This window comes from Thunnus albacares, chromosome 7 (genome assembly GCF_914725855.1).
Source record: "Thunnus albacares chromosome 7, fThuAlb1.1, whole genome shotgun sequence".
Classification (NCBI taxonomy): Eukaryota; Metazoa; Chordata; class Actinopteri; order Scombriformes; family Scombridae; genus Thunnus; species Thunnus albacares.
This window is the reverse complement of record NC_058112.1, coordinates 31,020,512-31,044,145: the sequence shown is the minus strand read 5'-3', so window position 1 is coordinate 31,044,145 and position 23,634 is coordinate 31,020,512. Positions and strand designations below refer to the sequence as shown.

The following is a 23,634-nucleotide window of genomic DNA, read 5'->3' as shown; positions in this document are numbered from 1 at the left end:
TTGTAACATGTTTTGAATGCATTTCCTTCCTCATAAAACTGAGTTCTTAAAGTATAACTTGCAGTCTTCTTCTTCTCTGTCTTTGTTGGCGCATTGCCATGTTTCTTGGCACGCTACAGCCACCTGTAGATCAGTGGAATAATGTGAAACCTCCATAGCAGCAAGACTACAGTTGTGTCCCAAATTCACACAACACAATGTAAAAGTGACAGAATAAAGTTTAGTCGAAACAGTTGGTATTCAAACTAAAAAGCTGTTGGCGGACACTATTCTCCCACAATGCAATTCACAAAGGAATTGGAGGAGTGTCCAAATGTAGTGAGTAGAGGTATAAAGTAGCATAAAATGGAAATACTCAAGTAGAGAAAAAGTACCTCAAAATACTACTTGTATAAACGTACCTAATTACTCTCCACCACTGTTTAAACCATAATGTTTACTGAGCTGCTGATGTGTTGTAGTACATCAGTTAAAGTCTGAAAGTGCACTTTTTTATTTGATTCATATTTTCATTTTTCTGATTCGTTGATTTAATAAATAATTTTGCTCCAGTTCAGCATCACTACATTTTGATGTCTCTTCTGAGCCGCTGGTCTCAGACAAATCCCATCACTGCATTACAGCATTTAAGCCCTGCTTCACCGCCCAATCAGCAGCAAAGGCAGAAATCACAGTGTGGGTGGGCACAAGACCAATCACACTTAATAGGCTCTGAAACGCATATGTTAACCAAAATAGCCCATTACAACTATACTTTCCTGAATGCACCACAGTTTATTCATACACGCCTTATGTGTCATCAGAGGTAATGTAACACAGCACCGACCATGCATTAACAGCATCACAAAGCCTGGCACAGCAGCCGCATATTCACACAGCATCATTAATAAAGCGTATGAGATTCTATGAGTATAGACGCCCTCTAAGAGCTGTCGCTATTGGGTTTATCCCTGCACAGTTGCCCCTCTCAGGTCCACATCCACGGTATATCATATCAGCGTGACCAGAGATCTGCTCCCAAAGAAAACCAGCTTCTTCTTCAGCCGATGGTGATGGAGCAATGGGGCCCGGATCTTAGAGGGCTACACCTGCACTCATAGAATCTGGGGTTACAGTACATAACCAACGCTCTATTTCGTATAGGTTTTGCCCTCTGAGAGATGTAGCTATTGGGATAAGGGTGACGCAGATGCGGTCAATGCCCCACTGTGCCACCACAGTCCACAAGCATTTAACACACACCAGTTCACAACCCCATAAGTGCAGAACACAATAAGATAACATGACGTAAGCTGTGCCATGGTCCTCCTCTGTTCATTACATGATAATTATGCACTGTAAAATTCAAAGATGCAGGCAGAGTAGGTGTTAAAGGGTGAAACAGCTCACTAATCCACGATGGTGTGGGTAGAAGAGGATACCCTGTGGTATCAGGGTCTCCTCCTCCTAGACGTCTCCTCGAGCAGGTGCAGGTGGTTCTGCCGGCATAGGGATGTCCTTCAGGTCAGCTGCCATCAATAATGTTCGGAAGGTCCTGGAAGAGAGCTTGTAGCCGGCAGGACGTGGCGAGGTGGGAGATTGCTGCTCCCTTCTGGTCATCAAGCTCCAAGTCTCCCAACAGGGAGAGGGCGAGCCGGGGGGGGGAGTGCCAACGATGGAGGGGCAGTCGAAAAAATCCAGAACTTCTTCCTTGAAGCTAGCCTGGTCAGCCCATCTCCATCACCTTCTATCTGCAATGCTGCGAAGGCACCCATCCACTCACCGCTGTAGCTCCTTAGTGAGCAGACAAGCACAGAAGGTGCTTCGCACCTGTGTACAGTGTGTCTGGGAGGCAGTCGGAGTGGCTGATTGCACAATGCACTGCTGCTTTAGTAAATTAGATGCCAGTTCAAGTCAATAAAAAGCCTTTGTGATCGTTCATCCGTCTGCCTCCAGTAACCTGTTCTGTCATGTTTCTGTGTTCTGCAGCAGGTCGGACGGTTCTGCAGAGATGGAGGAGGTTCGGTCGAAGCCTCGGTTCCACCTGGACCTCTGGTTGAGCTTCACCATCCAGAGCTGGGTCCTGGATGTGGGCCGTCCTGTTGTTATGGTAACAGGATGATAGTCCCACCAGGACAAATTTCATGTTTTACTCATTAATTGACTTATGGAGGATACATTCAGCCAGAAAGGACATAAAAAAGAAAGAACATTTTTAGTTTTTATTAAATTCAAGCTAAATAACCTTTCATTTGAGCACTTCATGATTTTATATTCAGATTTTACTCCTCCACATATTTTAGATTTTTCATTAGGTTCTGCTTTATCCTTATAGCAGCACATTTAAAAAGTCTCTTAAACTTTCTGGGTTAAAATGTCCTTCAAAGATTTATCTCTGACAATCCTGGACCTGTATTTATCAAACTGCTGAAGGTAAAATCTTGGACTTAAGTGAAAAATAAAGGTAAAAACTCTATTTAAATAAATATTTATTAGACGAACAAGAATAAATCTGCATTAATTTTATTTTCAACTTAACAAACCTCTGCAGCTCTCTGGCATTAACTGCATTTTACACTCAAAATTACCTTAATAAATAGTTTTTATTCTCAAGTTTATGAGTAAAAGTGAAGCAATTTTACTTTTATCTTAATAAATTCTGTCCCTGTTGGACATCTTTCAATCTTTCAATCTTTTTGCAGCTCGTCCTCCCGGCAGACTGGTTTCCTCTGAACCGTCCTGATGCTGCAGAATACCTTCATCTCCTGTACAACATCAGCACGCCGCTCATACTGCTCAAGGTAACAGAGACGCAACACGTCGTTCATAAAATCATAAACTCTACAGTCCCTCAGAACAAACTCAAACATCTGTTGTCTCGCCATCAGCTGCTTGAACGCAGCCCCAGGACGCTGCCCTGCCCGGCCATCCACCTGGGCATCATCGCTGTCGTCATGGGAACCAGCCTCCACCTGGTGGCTGACTCCATCACGCGACGTCTCCTGCTGATTGGCTACCAGCTACATCTCCCTGTCAGAGAGAATCCAGTCATGAGGAACCTGAAACCCTCCTCCGTGGTAGGAGCTGCGTCAGATATGAGATGTGTTTGCTGCTCTTTAGCGGACGCATTTCTAATGTAGCTCAAGGCTCGTATTTACCCAACGTCTCTCTCTTATTTACCCAACGTCTCAGAGCAGGAAATCGCTCCTAAATGGCCAAAAATTCTCAGAGATGCATTTTTGATCCTACTTTTAGGACTAGGAGTAAAAGCATTTTATTACTCTCATCTCAGTAAATATTGAAGAGCCCCTGAGGAGTCCTAACCTGTTAGGAGCTACAGGAGATCAGGCAGAGATATTCACTGAGAACAACTTTCTTGAAAGACCAATAAATACATAAATAAATAAAAGAGGAGAACACGTGCTGTCCCTACAGACAGCGATGTCCTGTTACACATGCAGCTTTGCAATCAACAACTCTGGCAGACACAAATCAAACTTTGATCGCACTTCTGCGGGTCATAAAGATAAAGACCATGACAAGACTTATATGAATACAGTCATTTCCTCTTGGCTGCGTGTCAACTGCATAATAAAGATATCTGACCTAAATAGCAACACATAAAATATTTTTATATCTTTTTTAGTTGAGATATTTTCTTGTTTTACAACATATTGAATCCATGTTTGCAGCTGGTTTAGATAACAGATGTTTTGTGGCTGTACTTATATGAATATAACAACCCTTTGTGGCTCTCACTCTCTCTGTGATCACTCATTTTAATATTAATTCAGTCGATCTCACAGCACAGCTGCTGTCATTAATCTGGATTTGCTTGAATAACAACTGCTATGAACTGTGTTTACACTTCTGTTATCTGACAACGGAAGCAGAAAAATATCTACATGAGAACTACTATAAACACAGTATAGGTGATCACAGAGAGCAGAATAGAGCTTCTTTCTCTTCCTAACCACAAACAAAAATATGTTTACTGTATACAGCACCAGTCAAAAGTTTAGACACACTTTCTCATTCAAGTAAACGGGAGGGTGTAACAAATGAAGTACTTCATTAAAAATGTATTTTAAGTCAACTGTCAGTAAATACAGACATTTATATACATACACCAGTGAATTTCAAGCACCAGAGATGTGAGTCGGTCCAGCAATAATCACATGATCCCCATCAGCACTTTGAGTAGCTTTATATTTTTTTTATTTTAGAGCTGCAATGAAAGAAAATTAATCACCACATGGTTTGATAATCAGTTAATTATTTAAGTCATTTTTCAAGATGAATCAGTAATGGTAATATTCATTTGTTGTAGCCCTGTTTCATTTCATTTTTATCTTTTAGCAGCTGTGAGTCTGACTGTTTAAAACTGTTTTCAGCACATTTCCTGCTGACTCACACTGAGACAAATGGAACAAAAAAGTGAAAAAGTTAGACGAAAAATGATGTATAGATACATACACACACAACGGCAAACATATCTCTGAAAGTGAAAAGTAAAAGCGAAAAAGTAGAAAGAATTCAGCAGAAAAATAGCAAAAAAAAATGTGAACAGAGAGCAGATGAATGTGAAAACAGCCTACTAGTATCAAACTCTGCAGCTCAAAAAGCAAAACACATTTCTGAGTGGAGGAGACCTTTAAGTATTTCTAATATAATGTGGAGTTTATTTTCTCCAAAATTTAGTTAGAAAAAGGATCTTAAACCATAATAATAAGGATTATTGAAAGCAGGTTTGCTTAATTTGTCTTGATATTATCATTATTATTTATTTTCAAAATCACATTACAATTCATTTACAGTAATTTCAATAAGTGAACTTTCTGTGACGACATATCAAGAATAAGAACAATATACAACAAACCATTGATGATGATGACAATACAGGAAGATAAAAGCTCAGTTGAATATATTTTGGGAACAAATCACCCTGTGAAGTCTTTAAAAGTGATGAATATTATTTTATTTTGCAGGTCGACCTGTTTGAGCTTCTGTTTTACTTTGCCGACACTCTGGGTCATCTGATGTGGTAAGAAGACAGTGCAGAGTAATAATGTTTAGTACAGTCTCATCAACATATAGAAATATATGTTTTAATTTAATTTGTATATTTAGCAGGGATGATACTTATAAACATTGTTGTCTGCAGTCACTTTCCCAGAGTTTCAGATGAATCTAATGTCAGACGTACTGATGAATGTGGCGGCTGATTTATTTGACAGAGTGGAAGTGAAGACATTTCCACTGTCAGTCAAGGCATTAAAACTGGCAGGAATTACCTTCAATCATCAAACTCCAGGATTTCTGTCATTGTAATCAAAAAAGAAACGTGTAATTTCATACAAATCTGAAACACATGATACTGTAATAGTAGAATTTCAGCCAGGAAACGTAACGCTAGCACAAAGCTAAAAGAGATCAGAAGGTCACCATTGGTCTCATGTAGGCAGATCGCTTTAGCAGTTCCTGGCCGGTTCTTTGTAGGCACAGAATGAAACATGAAGATTTAATGGAGATTTATGGAAGTCAGATAGACTTCATGAAGCAGAGGCTTGTGGTTTTTACTTTGTATTTTTTCCAACTTTGTGTTAGATGTTGGAGCAGCTGATAACTGGAACACATTTAGGTGAAAAGTTTAACTTTTGTAGATTATGACCAGTATTTTAATGGAATATGATGACTATATTTTTAACCACTTTTATGGGATTGCCTGGAAATATTTCTCGGCAAAAGCATCCAAACAGTAAAATCTTTTACATACATTACAGTTTTATATGCAGGCGCCACTGCAGTAATGGTTTGTTTACATTCACCTACAACATGGATTCATCTGTTGACAAGAACCACAGACTGTATATAAAGCTGTACGTAGTGAGGTGTGACGTCACCTGTTGGTTTGCACTGGACCTGGTTTGAAGCCCAGAGTTGCAGCTTATGGTCGTTGCCGTCTTTTATGTTTGGAGCCAGGAGCTTCCAAATAGTCCCGCTACCTCGGACCCAAGCTAACGTTAGCTTACTGGGAGCGCTGCACACTTTACTTACTTACTAAGTACTTACTAACTTACTTTAGCTAAATTGCGCTAACAGGGCAGGTATCATAATCAAGTAACATTAAACTTTGTGAAATATTGTGACAATAGTCCAACTCAGTGTGAGTCCTGGAGCTGCGGAGAGCAGCAGGTGAGACAACTGTCAATCACAGCTGTCAATCAACACCCACATGACAGACATCAAAGCTACTATAAGCCTTCAAATCTTATTAACGGAGCAATAATTTCCAAAATAACCACCAGCACATTTATTAGAGGACCTGAATTTAGAGATTGAGACCATAATGACTTGTTGAAACATGAGTGACTTATTATTTCTAGAGAGAAGTTGAGGCTTTTTGAATGTCAGTTGGAGCATCTAGCGGCCGTCGGTGGTACTTTAAGGTACTTCAGCCTCTGGACGTGGTAGTTGCTGCCTGACCAGAAAGAGAAAGGTAGAGCACAGTTTGAAGCATTTGTCTTTCTCAGGCATCAACAGTGATCATTCCTTCTCTCCTCTCCTCTCCAGGTATGTTCCTCTCTTCCTCGTGCTCTTCCTCTTCTTCAGTGGTTGCTTCTGCCACAGGAAGCAGGAGGAGAAGATGCCGACGGCCGCGTGGATGCTACTTGTCCCCAATGCCGCCTACTACTGGTCAGTAGTAACTGAGCAGTCACAGATTTAGCATCTCACCAGGAGAAAACTCACCAAACAAATAGTCTTTCTAAACAAACAGACGGAGTCACTGAAGGAAATCTGTGTTTGTTTCGATGATTATGTTAAGATTAGCAGGCTGCAGGTGCATAAATCCACATTAAGTTTGTCTTGAGAGCTTTTGGCAAACTGGGAGACGAGGAAACACGGGAGTCTCATTTTTCATTATCCACTTGACGTATGCATTTTCACACGCTCTCTGCCCCGGAGAGAGATTAGACCCCTTCATCAACAAGTTAACACAATCTGACGAGCTCGGGGGGTCGACGGGCAGCAAAAACAGGAAAACAAACAAGGTCATCAAATAAAAGCACAGAGGAGTTCTCGTCCGTAAGAAGTGAAGCTGGAGGTTAATAATCACATGTATTTTTTCTCCATAACTGCACGGCTCAAAGCGGATTATCCATCTTATACTACTGACAGTAGCTTTCTTATTAACTTAAAATGCTTTAAAACTGACTGTAACTGTGATGAAGGGATTAAGATTCATTTAGTTCACTAAATTAGAGAAATGTAGTTCATATGTCAGTATGTAATGAGCTGTTTTCTGGCTCTGACTGTGTTGTCAGAGTGGTGACAGCTGAACTGAAACTGTAACTAGTGTGTGATGAACAAACCAGCAGCACATTAGGCAGGCGTTAGTAATAATTGATCAGGTAGTTCTCAGGTGTTGCTGACTAATTACTTTACTCATTGAGGACGGCACTTAGGGATGAAAGCAGAATTCAAGAACCGTGCTGGTGGTTTTTCAGCCCTTTAAATACAAACCATGTATCCCTCACATCACTGCTGACTATAATTTCCATAAAAAACTCAATTTTTAAAGCCGAATTTTCTCCTTTCTGGCAGCTGCTGGCTCTCATTAACCTCAGTACACAGTGTCATAGTTTTTTGTGTTTCAAATTCTTATGGGATTAAAACCTCTTTCAAAATCCAATTTCAAAATTGGAAATGTTACAGGGTGCTGAGAGCTCAATGAACTGCAACTGAAGAAAACACATGCAAATAGACAAAACAAGCAAATGAAGAAAACTTCACCAAGTTGACAACAGATGAGCAGCATTTAGAAAAAAAAATACTGCAAACAGAGAAAACAAACAAATATAGAAATGCAGTGCAATAAACCTTCTCTGTTTCCTCTGGCAGGTACCTGATCACTGAGGGTCAGACCTTCATCCTCTTCATCTTCACCTTCTTCGCCATGACCGCCACGGTGATGCACCAGAGGAGGCGATGCATGGTTCCCAACGGCAACGGCCTCTTCATGCTTTACAGGTACACATGAAGAGAGTAAAACGTTTAAATGCATCTAATTTTTTTTAGATATTTTAAATTTTATATATATATATAATATGGTAACTTTGCACATTAGTGTCCCTAAATAGCAATAAAAACTAACTTCATGAACTACATTACCCAGAAACCCTGTAGGGTGACGTGACAGGCTGGAGAAGGTGAAATCAAGCTTTTCCCCTTTTGGATTAAAGTTTGGATCTGTCACTTCCTGTGTTGATGGAATTCTCCGACAGTGAGAAAGAACAAAAACCAGCCTGGTTTCATCAGAGTAGATGTCTTAGTTTAGCATGCTAGCATTTACTAGCAATTCCTGGAATTGTTAACAAAAACTGTCATTATAAATCTTTCAGTAGTACCTTTCGTAGCACCTCTCCCATTCCTGGAAGCATTTCCTGTATTCATCTTTTAAGCCTCCTGCATTTCTTCCTTGGTGGTGAATCTTCTCCCTTTCAGTCTCAATTTGAGTTTCTCTAAACTGTAGGCAGACACCACCTAGCAGCAAATCTTATAACTACTAACTCTGAACCAGAAATATCAACCTGCTGGTGGCGCTGGAGGGAAAGTGAGAGGGTCACCAAAGTCAGTTGGATTCATCCTGATGGGAATCATGACAGTCTGTGCAAAATTTAACAGCAATCCCTTCAGTCTGGACCCAAACTAACAGACATTTTCATCCATAGAGCCCTGCATGTACTTCTATAAACATACCAGAAATATGACATTTTTTACAGTGTAAATGTAATTATGGTCAGATGACAGAAATATGTTTAGAAGCAGTAAATTCAGAGCTCTGGTTTGTAGTTTCTCTGCAGCTCTGGTCCTGGTGGCGGTCTGGGTGGCCTGTCTGTGGAACGACGGCGTCCTGAGGAAGAAGCACCCCGGGCTAATCTACGTCCCGCAGCCTCGAGCCGTCTACACGCTCCACCTCCACCAGAACGCACAGACATAACAGAGCCGCTGTCCTCCGACTCAGTGGATGTAGGTGGAACCAGAGATTCTGCAGCTTATAAGGTTGTTAAGGGATAAACAATCGATTTCTGCAGCTCTGTTAGTGACTTTCAAATGTTATATTGGCAGAAAAGGGGACAACGGCGGCTCAGAATCACCCAGGGAGTGTAACTGAATCCAGGAAAATGTGAATTGTTGTAGTCACTCTGTACCTCAGGAACACAATACTTTCTCAGGTATTATATTATTAGAAATATATCTCTGTATGATCTTCCTATTAATAAGGGGGGTTAAGTAAATCCACTCTATCTACCTGCACGCAGCCTCAGGTCTCACTACAAAACTTAGCTACCAGTCCTCAGATCCAGACTTAAAACTAAAGGAGACCCAAAACTCTGGAACAGTCTTCCTGATGAAACTCATCTTACAGCCTCGCTGACTTACTTTAAATCGCTATTAATCATTTTTATAAACTTGCTTTTCTGCATTAACTTTATCTTTTTTTTCTAAATCTTTTTTGTTGTTTGTGTTTCTTCTGTTATGGTGTTGGGGGGGGGGGGTATTGTCTGTATTATTTGTGAAGTGTAACTGTTTTGAAAGGTGCTATTATAAATAAAAGTAAAGGGAGGGACTAGCAGTACTAACAGCATATTCAGTGTAATGTTAATGAACCCAAACAGCTCCTGAAACTAAATGACTTTAGATGAAACTGTTATTGGTAAAAACCTTGAGAGGAAACCGTGTTGTTGACTGAAGAAACCTCTTTAACATGATTACATAGAAAGTAATGACTAGATTATGATTAATCAAAAATAAACAAAATGAATAAAAACTTACAGTCAGACCTGATGCAACTAGAACTGCAACAGAAAATTCATCAGCAACTATTTTGATAATCGAAAATCATTTTTTAAGCTAAAATACAAAATATTCTTTGTTTCCAGCTTCTCTAATGTGAAGATTTGCTCCTTTGCTCTTTTTTTTATTTCATTATAAACTGAATATCTTTTAGTGTTGGACTGCTGGGTGGATAAAACAAGACATGTGAGGACGTCCCCTGGTGCTCAGAGAAATTATGACACGCATTTTATTTAATTTCCTGACCTTTTATAGACCAAACAATTATCGATTAATCAAGAAAACGATCTCCTAAAACAAAGATTCATTTTTGGGGGATTTTAACCTTTTCTTCTCATGTTCTCATTAATGTACTTTAAAGCTATAATATATAATTATTTCACATTAAAATGTCAAAAAACAACTACACCTATGTTTATATATATATATATATATATATATATATATATATATATATAAATATTTTCAAACCTAGAGAAATCTGTAATTTAATCAAAGTAACGGACCGTTTCATTTGGTCGCCTGTCAATGGCGTCATACCTCCTCTACCAAAGAGTAAACATGCACAAGATGCATACAGCAGCGCTGTGTTTGTCCGCTACAATGGCGTCTACCAAAGAGTAACTTACACACATACAAGATAATACATCGGCGTTGTGGTTGTTCCACACAAACTGTTACAAATGGACTTTTATTCAGTTTTAAGCCACATTTTCATGATAAATTTAGGTCGTTTTTAACTATATCTATTAGCCGGAAGAAGGATTTTAGTCATTGGACGTCTGGATCTTAAGTTATCAGAGAAATAAACTGGACAAACGTTAGCAGCAGCTCGGCTAACAGCCCCTCCAGGAAGTCCGGTGGTCACCAAACATCGTCGGAGAAATATTGATTTTTTTTGGTGAAACAGCTTTAATTATTATTTTTAACGGTTTTAATCTGCGTGTACGTTTGTTCTGGAGAGGAGGAGACCTCTGCGGGTAATTCGTCTCCCGGTAAAAACATCCCGAATGATGAACACTGGAGTAATCCTATCCCGGTGAAGCTGGTTATCTTTTGTTATTGTTTTGATTAAACCCTAACGGCTGAAATTACATATTGTGTGTTTAAATATGTTTCATATATTCTGTCACTGACTCTAGAGACTCTATATTCTTTAGTTGCCATCGTCCACCAGATGCTCTCAGACTTTTTCTCTCTGTTTTGTGACGACAGGACTGAGTGGGAGAAGTGTTACTTCTGTAGTTATTTTCTTGTATATTTTGTTAAGCTATGCCAGTCAGTGTGCAGAGTCATTTCTTATGTTGTTCTGTTCATTTCAAGTAAACAGACAGAGATCTAATATCAGGATATGTGAACTTACCGATTAAGTTTATTTTTTCTCTTCTGGTTTTGTTGTGTCTTTAAAAGATTCTGGCATTATAATTATTTTAGTTGCCTTTACTAGTTAGTGTGTCTTTGTTTTTATTTCAGTCTGTATCAGAGCTTTCTAAGTTATTAAGAGGTTGGGGTTTTTTGGGTTTTTGGTTTTCTGTTTGTCTGTTTTCTGCGTTTCCTTTCTGTGTTCCTGGACTCCTCCCCAGCTTGTTTTTCCCTCCACACCTGCCCTGCATCAAGCTCATTATCCCTGCCTGCTCTCAGTGTTTCCTCTCAGCCTATCAGCTCCTTGCTTGTTCTCAGTTTGGTCCCCATTCCCTCATTAGTTTAGTTTGTATTTTAGTCCCAGTTTTCAGTTCAGTTGTGTTGTATCCTCTGGCTCTGGGTGTTCAGTCTCATTCTGTATTCAGCTCAGCTCAGCTTTTGTTTTTTTGCCTTCACTACCTCAAATTAAAAAGTTTCTTCAGCCTCAATCAGTCTCTGCATTTGGGTCGACCTGCTCCACCGCTCATAACATCTTCACCCTCATCTCTGAAAATATACAACACAGTTGAAACAAGTTGAAACAATACTGTAGATATAAAATATTGATAATATTCTAACAACAAATCCTCTTGCAGACTTTTACTTGCACCACAACAAGCATCATTAATACTGCATCAATACCACAGGTTCAATTTACTTATTTATGTTTCTGGTTTTTATTCAACCTTCAGTAGTCCCACTGCATGTCCACAATGCATCAGTGGTCTGAATTAAACTCAACTAATTAAAATTAAATGAATCCGAGTGTAATGTTCACTCGTATTTTATTTCCTCTGTGGTTCCTCTCAGCATCACATATTTGTGTTTGCTCTATTTGCCTGTTGATCTCTTAATGGTTAATACTTCTTTTTCTGAGGAGGCGTGTGGCGAATTACAGCTGAGTCATTCACATCTTGGAAGGAAAAACATCACCCAAGCGGAACATAAAGCTTTATCTAATTCAGCCGTGTGGTGTTTTGATTATTTTACTCCCGACACTTCAGCACACGTCAAGAAATCCATCAGAGAGGCGTTTCGACACCCACAGGAGCGGAAAATAGACCAGAATGTAGAGACGGGTAGAGGGTTTGAGGATCTTACTAAAAGGGAGGACCAAAGATGCTCCATAAAGACAGAATAAAACACATAAATATATAATATATACACACACACACACAAGAATTAAGTTGACAGGAGAATGTGCATTCCTGTACACAAACTCTGGCCCAGGTGTGGGAATATTTTGCAGATGCAGAGATAGTGACTTTTCACTTCAAACCTTAATTATTGATCCACTTTATCATAAACATTCAAGCCAGCTGTGTTACATGTATTTGTGCTTGTATTAATAGTCACTCTAGGGGGACATATTCTGAACTTTTACAGCTCTATATTTATATTCTGGGACTCTTCTGAAATATCTTTGCATGAGTTATGTTAAAAACTCCTTATTTATCCTCTACTGGTCCTTTATGCAGCCCCTCAGTTCAGCCTCTGTCTGAAACAGGCAGTTTTAGCTCCTGTCTCTTTAAGGCCCGCCTCCTGATGAGCCCACTCTGTTCTGATTGGTCAGCCTGAGGAAGCTTCCTCCAGCTCCAGAGGCTACGTAAACAAACGATACCGGCAGGATTTCACAACTTTTTCTTGTTCTTTACTCCAAATATAAACTTTTCAAAGACATCCGTACATGTTGAAGCTGAATCAGATCCGAAATATGACAGTGGACAACGTGAACAACCTCAGCAACAAAGATTACTGTTTTTCGAAAAATTACTGTTCTAATCTAAAAACATAAGCTATGAAGTGAACAAACTGTTGAGAAAGGGTCTGTTCTGAGGCTGGATTTTTAGTTATTAGTGTAGTTACAAATGTCGACGCTAAAAAGACTGTAAATGTGTCAGATATCCACTTGATATGACTAACTCAGACTGCTGAAGACTCATATAAGCTTCACATCAACTTTTAAATGACTGTGTGGACACACTGTGGATTTTGGCCTCCATCACTTACATTGAAAGCACATTTGAAGGATCTTTTAATATCCAGTATGAACAGGAGGAAAACCTCTTTCACTGTTCATACGGACACCTGACTTGTTTTAAGACGCACCTGAAAAACTGTAACTAACAGAAGAAACAATACCTCAACCTTAAGAAAACACAAAATGAAATGAATAAACATGAAAAACAACAAATTCTCTGAGTATGCTGGCCCATACTAAAGGTCATTTACATCATTCTCTGGGGGGTTTGCAACTGGCATTCTGGGAAATGTAGGAAATATAGAAGTAGAAGAATCAGTTGATGAGTTTGACACATGGAGAATCTTAAATTTTAGATGGAGGGACGTGTCCTGCGCCTGTCCTGCCTCTCAAAAACAGACACCCAGCCAGGATCCTCCATCCACCTCCATTACGTTCCTCATCTTACAGCAGCCTGGATCAGTTTCCCTGAGCTGAGTAACAGCCAGCAGAGTTCAGACCGCAGCCACGATGGTGAGATAATTACAGAGTCCTCTTTGACGCTTCACGCTGATTTCACCTGCTACTGTACTTACTCTCTGCTTCGTCTCCCCCTCACTCATGCTGTTTTTCTCTTTTCATCACAGGCAAAGTTCCTGACGCAGGATCAGATTAATGGTAAGACTCTTACACATTTTACGTTAGTGCTGGGCGGAGACAGGAGTTACAGGAGAAGGGACTGAGCGTGTGCACATCCAGACAAATTATTCAGGTGCAAGACAATGCAACGAATTACAGCGGAGACAGGAATTAGTCATGACTGCTGTGTGTTGATGGAACAAAAACAGCCACTTTTCAGATGACTGATACATTTGTTTTTGTATAATAGAGTTTATGGCAACACAGGAAACAAATCTAGTAGTTTTTTTTTTTTTATGAGATTATTTTTCCTCCAGCCAGTGGCAGCAGTGTCGGTATTTAATCAGACAGCAGAGTTTTCCGTGTGCCTGCCTCTGCACAAAGCAGCACTTGTTCCTGTTCAAGCTGAGCAGATTCACGCAGTGATCTGTTGGCTGGCTTCCACGACCCGCTAATGTGATTAAACACAATGGCTCGCTATCTGAACACAGTTTTTAGACTAATGAGGAGACACTAAATGGAAATGATTGTCTCTAGTTGAAAGGGGGTGGAGGAGATATTGTGTTCTTTGGCTTTGTGTTTACCTAACAGGACATCCTCGTTTCCCAGAAAACATTGAGACATTGCGTGATGTAACATCCCAGCAAGACGCCCTGTAATGGTTCAAAAATAGTTCCATGATGAGGGTTGTATAAAAAGTTCAATGAAAGTGCCTTCCTGGGTTTTTCTGCAGCGTCAACAGCTGTTCTGCTAAAGTTTATATATACAGTGTTTATTCTACAGCTGTATACATCCTGTATGTCTAGATTAACAACATACTTTACTATAATATACTTTCTAAAATGGTCCAACAGAACAGATGTCCTGGTCTGACCTCGTGGAAATGGAAATTAACATACAATTCACAGAGGATGTTGCAAACATATAAAAGGAAAAACAACACAAGGCAACTGTATTATTGTCTAATAACACTGAGACAGAATCAGACTGTAAATGTACCACAAAACAAAAACTAGGAGCTAAAAGAGGCTAAAAATCTCTCATATCTGGTGTAAGTTGTGCTTAACTCATTTTACTTTAATTTGAAATATTTCATGAAGGATTATCTAGAAAGTGGATTAGAACTTCCTTGATGCTTTTTTTTTTGTTAATACTTTATTTAATATGATGTCACATTTCACCCTGAAGACTCTCGTCAGGCCAAAACTACACTGTACAGCATGTAATGAAGTATTAAGAAAGAAGCTTTAATCCGTGTGTGTGTGTGTGTGTGTGTGTGTGTGTGTTTAATCCTTTCTGAACCTTCACGACTCTTTCATCCAGCATCTCATGTTAATACAGGCTGGATGTGCAAATCTCTGCTGCTCTTTAGTCTAATTTTCTTTACAAAGGTTGGTTGGCTAAACAAATCATCTGTGTGTGTGTGTGTGTGTGTGTGTGTGTGTGTGTGATCATCTCATGTTGTTGCAGAGTTTAAGGAGTGTTTCTCTCTGTACGACCGCCAGCGGAAGGGAAAGATCGAAGCCCGGGAGCTCATTATAGTGATGCGATGCCTCGGGTCAAACCCCACCCCCTCCGAGGTCCAACGACACCTGCTGAGCCACGACATAGGTACACCTGTCACTAATTGTGTGTCCCATCAACCTGTTTTTATGAACATTTTCAACTAAAAAAGAGTAAAAATGCTGGAAATGAGAAAAAGAGTTAATAGTTAATTTAGGACTAAAAATACTCCAACCTCAGAGTCGGACTTAAGACTCATTTATGAAGCGTCATTTACTTTCAGTAAGGTGACGTCTCTGTTTTGGGACACAAAGTAGAAACTATGATTCTCTTACATAGATATATACACAACCATTCAGCCTTCACACACTATAAACAGAGCCACTTACATGGGTTAAAAAATGAATGTCGGCTATTAAGTAAATTGAAATGGTAGGGAGGCGTAATGTGACCCAGCTGTGTGAAATCAGCCTCATTCAACCACATTGTTTTACAATTCCCATAACATTGCAGCATCTTGCACATATTGCACAGCTACATGTTGCAAACTAAGCGATGTGGTCACAGCTGTATCTTCTGATATCTTTTCCTCCACTGTCCAGTTCCTCTTCAACTGCAACTCCTGTTAACTTATGTTAAAATATTTCTCTTCTGTAATATCACACAGTGTTAGGCTGTTCTCATGGTGCATTTCCCATCTCTAAAACAGCCTAAAAAAATATGAGACTTTATAAAAAATATTTGACCTGTTGTAATGAAGTTGAGATTCATCAGCTGATTCAGCCAGGGCATGATGGTGTTCATAAATGTTTTAGTCGCTTTCACATGCTCAATATCTGTAAAAGCACAGTTAAAGGCAAGGAAAGTTTCTTTGTAAAGCACATTTCAACAAGGCAATTCAAAGTGCTTCACATAGAAGGCAATATAAAAAGACATTTAAATACAATTAAAAAGTGTTAAATTGGAAATTAAAAAATAAGTTAGACTAGAATAAGACAGATAAAACAGGAGAATAAAAGCTACAGTGCAGTGTAAGATATTAAATCTCTAATTTGGTTTAATAAAAGGAAGCAACAAACAGAACAGCCTTCAGCCTTGATTTCAAAGAACTGAGTTACAGCAGACCTGCAGTTTTCTGGGAGTTTGTTCCAAATATGTGGAGCATAAAAACTGAACGCTGCCTCAAACGCTGTTTGATTCATTACTGTTGTAAAGCTACGTGTTCCCTGTTACAATATCTGTTCTTTTTTTGGCAAAGAAGTGATTTCCTAAGTTAAGAAAGTTGATAAAATGCTCCTAGTCCTAAAAGGAGGACCAAAAATACATCTCTCTGAGATTTTTTCACCAGTTAGGAATGATTTGATAAATACAGCCCGGGAATGTGTTTACAAATTGATTGACAGCCGTGAGCTGACTTGGCCTTCTCTGATTGGATAGAAGGGCGAGGCTCACTTAAAAACATGAGAAGGGAATATCTCTGTCACAGAAGCATATTCCACATAAAAATATAATATTCATACTGTAGTTTTAATGTTTAATCAATTGTGAAAATTATTGAGGTTGTTTCCTGTCTATTGATCTGACTGATATGGACTGATATTGTGTGTCTGTATCAGTAATGAAATCTATTCACTCTATGCGTTGTCTCTGTGCACCACCTGTTGGCATCTACATCCTATCAGACTCAAACTTTATGGCACTTACTGTGTCATTCTCTCCTGACTAGATCCCTGTTTGTGTTGTATCAGCTCTCAGATGTATGTCGCTTTGGATAAAAGCGTTTGCTAAATGAAATTATAAATGTTTGTAAATTGTAATGCAGCCTGTTAATTCAGGCATTCTGCATTTGAATGAATTGCAGCACATTTCATCACCTTGCATGGCATGACATAAACGGACACAAAGGATTCATGTGGGTCACTGCAGGGATGCTTAACGAGGCAGAATTACAAATAAAGCAAATGGTAATCAAACAAAACACAATGTGACCACGAGATAAGGGACACAGCTGTCACTGTTTACTCCATTTTAATGATTTCCTCCTGAGAAGCGAGATCATAGCTCCCCTCTGATCTTATTTCTGCTGTTTTCCATCATCATCAGTGTGTCTGAACACACGCTTTCGTCATCCATCCTCATTGTAAGATCACAGGATAAGAATAATCAGTAGAAGCATCAGTCCAAAATAATGAGAGCAGAAACGCAACAACAGAGCGTGTACGTCTGACAAAACTGCACAGTTTTCTAAATTTGTCATTAAAGGTCCAGTGTGTAGAATTTAGTGGCATCTAGTGGAAATGGCAGAAATGGATTATAATATTTATAAGTATGTTATAATTAGTATATAATCACCTGAAAATAAGAATTGTTGTGTTTTCACTACCTTAGAATGAACCTTTTATATCTACAGAGGGAGCAGGTCCTCTTCCACGGAGGCCGCCATGTTGCACCGCCATGTTTCTACAGTAGCCCAGAACAGACAAACCAAACACCGGCTCTAGAGAGGGACTTTTGCATTTTTCATGAGTTTTGCGGCCGCTGTAGGTTCTCCTACATGCTTCAAAGGGGAGGGAGAGGGAAGGGGTATTCAGTTAGTTGCAATCTGCAACCTCACCACTAGATGCCACTAAATCCTACACACTGGTCCTTGAAGTCATTAAGAATGAACGTGTGTACAATTAGCATGGTACCATGCTATAAGAACGAGTATTTTAGGATAGGATAAGGCTGGTGCTATCCTCTTTTTTGTTCTATCGTCAATAAATCCCATAAAAAGAACATGATTTCTGAGGAACAAAAGCTGTTTTAAAGCAGTAAGAAACTCAAATATGTTAACATTAGCATGTTAGCATGCTATGTTAAAGGGGACCTATTATACTCATTTACAGCTCTATATTTTTATTTCTGGACTCCACTAGAGTGGCTTTGCATGATTCACAGTTCAAAAAACTCCTTATTTACCTCATACTGACCCTTTATGCAGCCCCTCAGTCCAGCCTCTGTCTCTAACAGGCAGTTTTAGTTCCTGTCTCTTTAAGGCCCCCCTACCGATGAGCCCAGTCTGTTCTGATTGGCCAGTTTTCTGGAAACCTGCCGAGGGGCACCTGAATCAGAGTTGTGTTAAGTTACTGCTGATGAAAACACAACATTTCCTGCTTTACAGCTTTATATTAAAAGCTTTTAAATGACTAAACAGGAGACTTTTATTGTGAAGAATTTACAGGAAATTAAACGTGTGTCTCACTGAATTAGCAGAGCTTGTTAGAAATAATGCAAGCAGAAACAGCCACAGTGATGATGACGTTTAATGAAGAGCTGCAGACGACCAGCACACCTCCTAACAGGTAAACAACTAATTTTACTTTGCCCTGATGTGTAATGGAAAAACACTCACAGCGTGCCAGCTCGACTCAAGTCACGGCTCGGCCTGACTACCCACAGAACAATGGAAAAACACCATATAAAGCAGAGCAGATGACCATATAAAGAAATCGTTCATGAGCCAACATTTGGCTCAGGCTGAAAATAGAAAAAAACTGTTGGAAACTGAGCGATCAGTCTGAAGCCAGTACTTTTCACTCACAGGGATTACTTCTACCTCGTTATTTAACACATTGGCCACGTTTAATATGAACATCTGACATTATAACATTATATATATATATATATATATATATATATATATATATATATATATATATATATATATATATATATATATATATATATATATATATATATATATATATATATATATATATATATATATATATATATATATGGCTCAAATAAGGAAAAACATAATAGGACCCATATAACAGAAATCTTGGGCCATTAATTTTAGAAATATCTTGTGTTGGACAAGTGGAAATTCTGACCTTTTGGTGGCACTTGATGAAAAGTTGGAGAATCACCAAAGACTTTTAAGTACCCTCCTCTCAAGTGTGTTTTTCTTCTTGTTGCTACCGTTGGATGTTTGAGTGTCATTGCAGAAAGATATATGTGCAGAGTTTGTTTTCACATTCATCTACTGAAACTGGAAAATTTCTCTGTGCTCACTGAAAGTCTGAAAGTAGGAGACGTCTTGTTCAGGCACATTTATATATTCTGTCATTTTTAAAGAGGGAGAAGGAGTAGATGCCATTTTAAGGATTTTAACATGGTAATTACACTTTTTTTTTGTGGAAAAACCATATCGGTATTTTTACATGACTTAATACACGTCTGGAGGGGATCATTAAGATTCATCCTCTTGGAACCATGAATGTCTGTTAAAAATGTCAATAGCTGTTGAGATATTTCACTCTGGACTAAAGTGTCAAACCACCACTGCTCCTTTGAGCCACACTAACATGACAAAAAATGCATATATTTGACAATGTGTGTTGTTTTTTTTGTAACATTACACTGCGTAATACACATATGATCTTGTAGTCAAGTCAATTTTATTTGTATAGCGCCTCTCATACACAACGGCAGTTCAATGTGCTTAACCATCAGGATAAAAGCAATTGATCATCACGATAAAATCATTTTAAAGCAGTTTAAAAATACAGAAATACATACACACAAATTATAAAATGAACACCACATCAGCACACACGCATTCACAAAAGTAAAAATAAAAATCAGTAAAAGTAGATGTACAAATATAAAAATTCACTTACAGTATCCTCTCTTTTAGATTTCACATATTTCATTTCATATATGTTGTCTCTCCCTTAAAATTTGACTGATGTTTTGGTGATTTTTACACTTTCACCTCAACTTACTGACAGATACCTGTATGTCTGATGGTTAAAAAAAATAGATAACCTTTTGGCTTTTAGAACCTATAAGATAAATCCAGGAAACATTTTTTCTTCTCCTTCCTGAAAAGTTCAAGCTTTCAGTTGACAGCAGCAATAGATTACTTTTATTTTTATTACGGTTTTAATATTTCTGTATGTCCACATAAAGGTTACTGATATTTGACTTTCTCTTGTAATGTCTTTGTGTAATACATATATAAGTAAATGAGGGGAAATTCTGTATGAATCAGCTTTAATTAACTGCTCAAAGTTTCCACCTGCACAGTTTATTTAACATGTTTAAACTGCTACCAGCTTATCTAACAGCTCAGCTCTTTACATTCTGTTTTATTGCTTTACTGTTTGAACAACTTATTTCACATTCACTGTGTGATGTTATATCTCTTTTTCCACACTGAATCTTCTAACTTCTCCAGCGAACTCATTTCTCCTGCAGACATCAATAAAAGTCTGAGCTTATCTATTATTCTGGACAGATGAGAACCAGTCCAGTAAAAGTAAAGTTGTTGGTTTCTTCCTTCAGATCGGGCCGGAGAACTGGACTTCTCCACGTTCCTGAGCATCATGCACCGGCAGCTCCAGCAGGAGGCGCCGGAGGAGGAGATCCTGGAGGCCATGAGGATGGCCGACAAGGAGCAGAGAGGCTTCATTCTCGCCTCTGAGCTGCGAGCTAAGCTCACTGGGCTCGGAGAGAAACTGACTGATAAAGAGGGTAAGAGTATGAAGAACATCTGCACGTAGATACATTTTAATCTGGCATTTAATTTACAGTAATGTCCTATAATGTTTTAATCCTCTGGATCCCTGTCAGTCTTTTATAACCCAGTTTTATTGTGTTGTTTTGTATTGTTGCCACACATTTTACCTTTGTTCTGCTTTTCTCTGTTCCTTCATTTTATTCCTGTAATGTAGCTCTTTAGACTCCACAACATTTATATTTTAAATCTAAACCTGATGAAAAACTCATACATAGCTTTTATCCAATTTAACAAAATAGACAAAGGAAAGAATCATATTATTCCATCATCATTAGAGCTGCAATGATTAGTCAATTCATCAATTGGTTGTATAAGTTGAAACCATTTTGATAATGAATTAGTTGTTTTAAGTCATTCTTTAAGGGAAAAATGTCCAAATTCTCTGATTCCAGCTTGTCAAATGTGAATATTTTCTGGTTTCTATCACAGTAAACTGAATATCTTTTGGGTTGGTGACAAAACAAGACATTTGTGGACATCACCTTAGACTTTGGGAAACAGCGATCAACATTTTCTGACTTTTTGTAGACCAAACAATTAATTGAGAAAATAACAGACAAATTAATCATCATTAGTTGCAGCCGTAATCATCATATTATGATTATCATTTGTTGTTTTATATCCCAGTCAGACTTGGAAACATTTCCATCCATGCTTTCCACTAGAACCAAAACATTTAACCACGTAACCCCACTTCTCCAAAACAGCTCCGCTTTGACTCAAAGGTTTTACTCCTGATGAAGCACCAGTTAAATCATCAATAGAAAAGATGAACAACTGCATCAGAGCTGCAACAATCAATCAACTAATTAATCAACCAGCAACTATTTTGATAATCAAATATTCATTTTAACATGTTTTTAATCAAACATTTGCTGTTTTCAACTCTTCAAATGTGATGATTTAATGCTTTTCACCGTCATACACGATAGTGAACTGAATATTTTTGGGTTTTGGACTGTTGGTCAGACAAAAAAGACATGAGAAGACGTTGCCTTTGACTCTGGGAAATTGTAACGGCTATTTTTCACTATTTTCTGACATTTTATAGATGAAACGAATTGTTAGTTGCAGCCCAAAACTGCATTAGAAAACATCTAAAAGTCAAAGGTACAAGACTGTGGACATAAAAACTCCACAGTAGAAGTTAACTAAGACTCCCAAGGTGCGTTTGTGCAAAAAACAGTCAATAACCGAGCTTAAAATTCGGTCATGTGACACTACAGATGACACTGTTGAGAAAACAGTCTGCAATGTAAATTAAGTTCAGTTTCATACTTGAAATAAGCAACTATGTTTATAACCACGTTTGTTTACAACTTCAACAATGTTTTAAATTCTCTGGATCCCTCCTCTGACTGGCTTCTTCTCCATAGAAACGGCAGCCGAGGCTCATGGGTACTGTAGTATTTATAGCGGTCCACGATGCTAAAACGGCAGACAAAACACAGTTTCTCATAAGCAAAGGCAAAATAATTACAACTAGTGGTCATAACTTGACTGGGACAGTATCTGGGAGAGTCCTGTGTTTCTATGTTCACTAACATTGAGGAGATCTTTTAAAGAAAATATTAAAATGTGAATACAGAATGAAGGAAAAACACTTATGGAGCCAACAGCTGATCGTCGTTATTACAGAAACTGTGATATTAGTGAATGCAGCATAAGTCTCTTTACATATGGCTTCAATATGAATACTTACATAGTGTTCATTGAAACATTTAAATTTAAAGCAACCTTTGATTGACAGGCGTGTCACTCTGTTTCTAGTGGACGAGCTGCTGAAGGAGGCGGGTGTTGGAGCTGACGGGCGGGTCCACTGCGAGCAGTTTGCTAAAGCGGTGACACGCTGCTCTATGAAACGCTGACATCACAACCAACATGCCAGCTGCTGCGGAGACAAAGGGACTTAAAACAGATACACTTCAATTTTGATGAACTGAAACAAGTCACTTATGTTTTGCTAGTTTACTAATAATGTAAGATAGTTTGAATCTCCACATTGTTCAATCATAACTTAACAACAGTCGGTTTGTTGAATCAATACTCAAGACAAAAACAGAAAAATACTGAAGATACTGAACATGAAGAGTTTAGACAGTCTTGTCTCTTTTTAAGGCCTTATAATATCAAAAATGGAAGAGTAAAATAGTAATGAATGGCTTAAACAGTGTGTCTGGAAATAAAAATCTCATTAATTTTTCCCAGGGACAGTGTTAGTGACTCACAGTTTGAGCTCTTCTGCGGTTTCAATTGGCATGAATCTCTTGATTAAACCATCAAAAGATACAAAAGATGAACAACAGCATCAGAAAATATCTGGTTCTTTAGTAAAAAAAAGTTGAGGTTTCAAGACTGCACATAAAAAATTCAGGGTAGACATTAACTACAACTTCCAAGGTGCATTTAAGCAAGAAACAGCCAATCAGCCAACCAAACTTAATATTCAGTCACATGCACCCTTTTAGTGAATTTAGTAAGTCTATTGTTTACAACTTCAGAGACAAAGTGTTTTGAATTCATTACGCTCTGATAGCAACAACCAAGGCTCATTGTATTCTTAGCCATCCGACAAAATCACAGACAGAACGTGATTTCTCAGAAACAAAGTGGAAATAATTGAAACTGGTGTTCATAATATAAACCTATAGGATCGCTACATTATCCAGAAGAGTCCTGAGTTTCTATATTCAGTAATACTGAGGAGATCGTTTATAGTGATCAC

The 23,634-nt window shown here is 38.5% G+C and overlaps 2 protein-coding genes across 3 annotated transcripts; both read left to right on the top strand.

Annotated features, from left to right (window-relative positions):
- The first annotated feature begins 1,864 nt into the window (after positions 1-1,864).
- cln6b (CLN6 transmembrane ER protein b) lies at positions 1,865-9,915 on the top strand. Of its 2 annotated transcripts, XM_044356849.1 has the most exons (7): positions 1,865-2,089; positions 2,682-2,780; positions 2,868-3,056; positions 4,968-5,023; positions 6,553-6,675; positions 7,882-8,010; positions 8,833-9,915. In XM_044356849.1, the coding sequence occupies exons 1-7, from the start codon at positions 1,991-1,993 to the stop codon at positions 8,978-8,980; spliced, it is 843 nt and encodes a 280-aa protein (XP_044212784.1). In that variant the 5' UTR covers positions 1,865-1,990; the 3' UTR covers positions 8,981-9,915. The 2 variants fall into 2 exon arrangements, with proteins under 2 accessions (XP_044212784.1, XP_044212783.1); XM_044356848.1 differs by having other exon boundaries at positions 2,682-3,056.
- Positions 9,916-13,314: 3,399 nt separating this feature from the next.
- On the top strand, positions 13,315-23,262 carry calml4b (calmodulin-like 4b). The gene is made up of 5 exons (XM_044356878.1): positions 13,315-13,732; positions 13,846-13,876; positions 15,308-15,448; positions 20,675-20,863; positions 22,680-23,262. The coding sequence occupies exons 1-5, from the start codon at positions 13,730-13,732 to the stop codon at positions 22,775-22,777; spliced, it is 462 nt and encodes a 153-aa protein (XP_044212813.1). The 5' UTR covers positions 13,315-13,729; the 3' UTR covers positions 22,778-23,262.
- Positions 23,263-23,634: the final 372 nt, after the last annotated feature.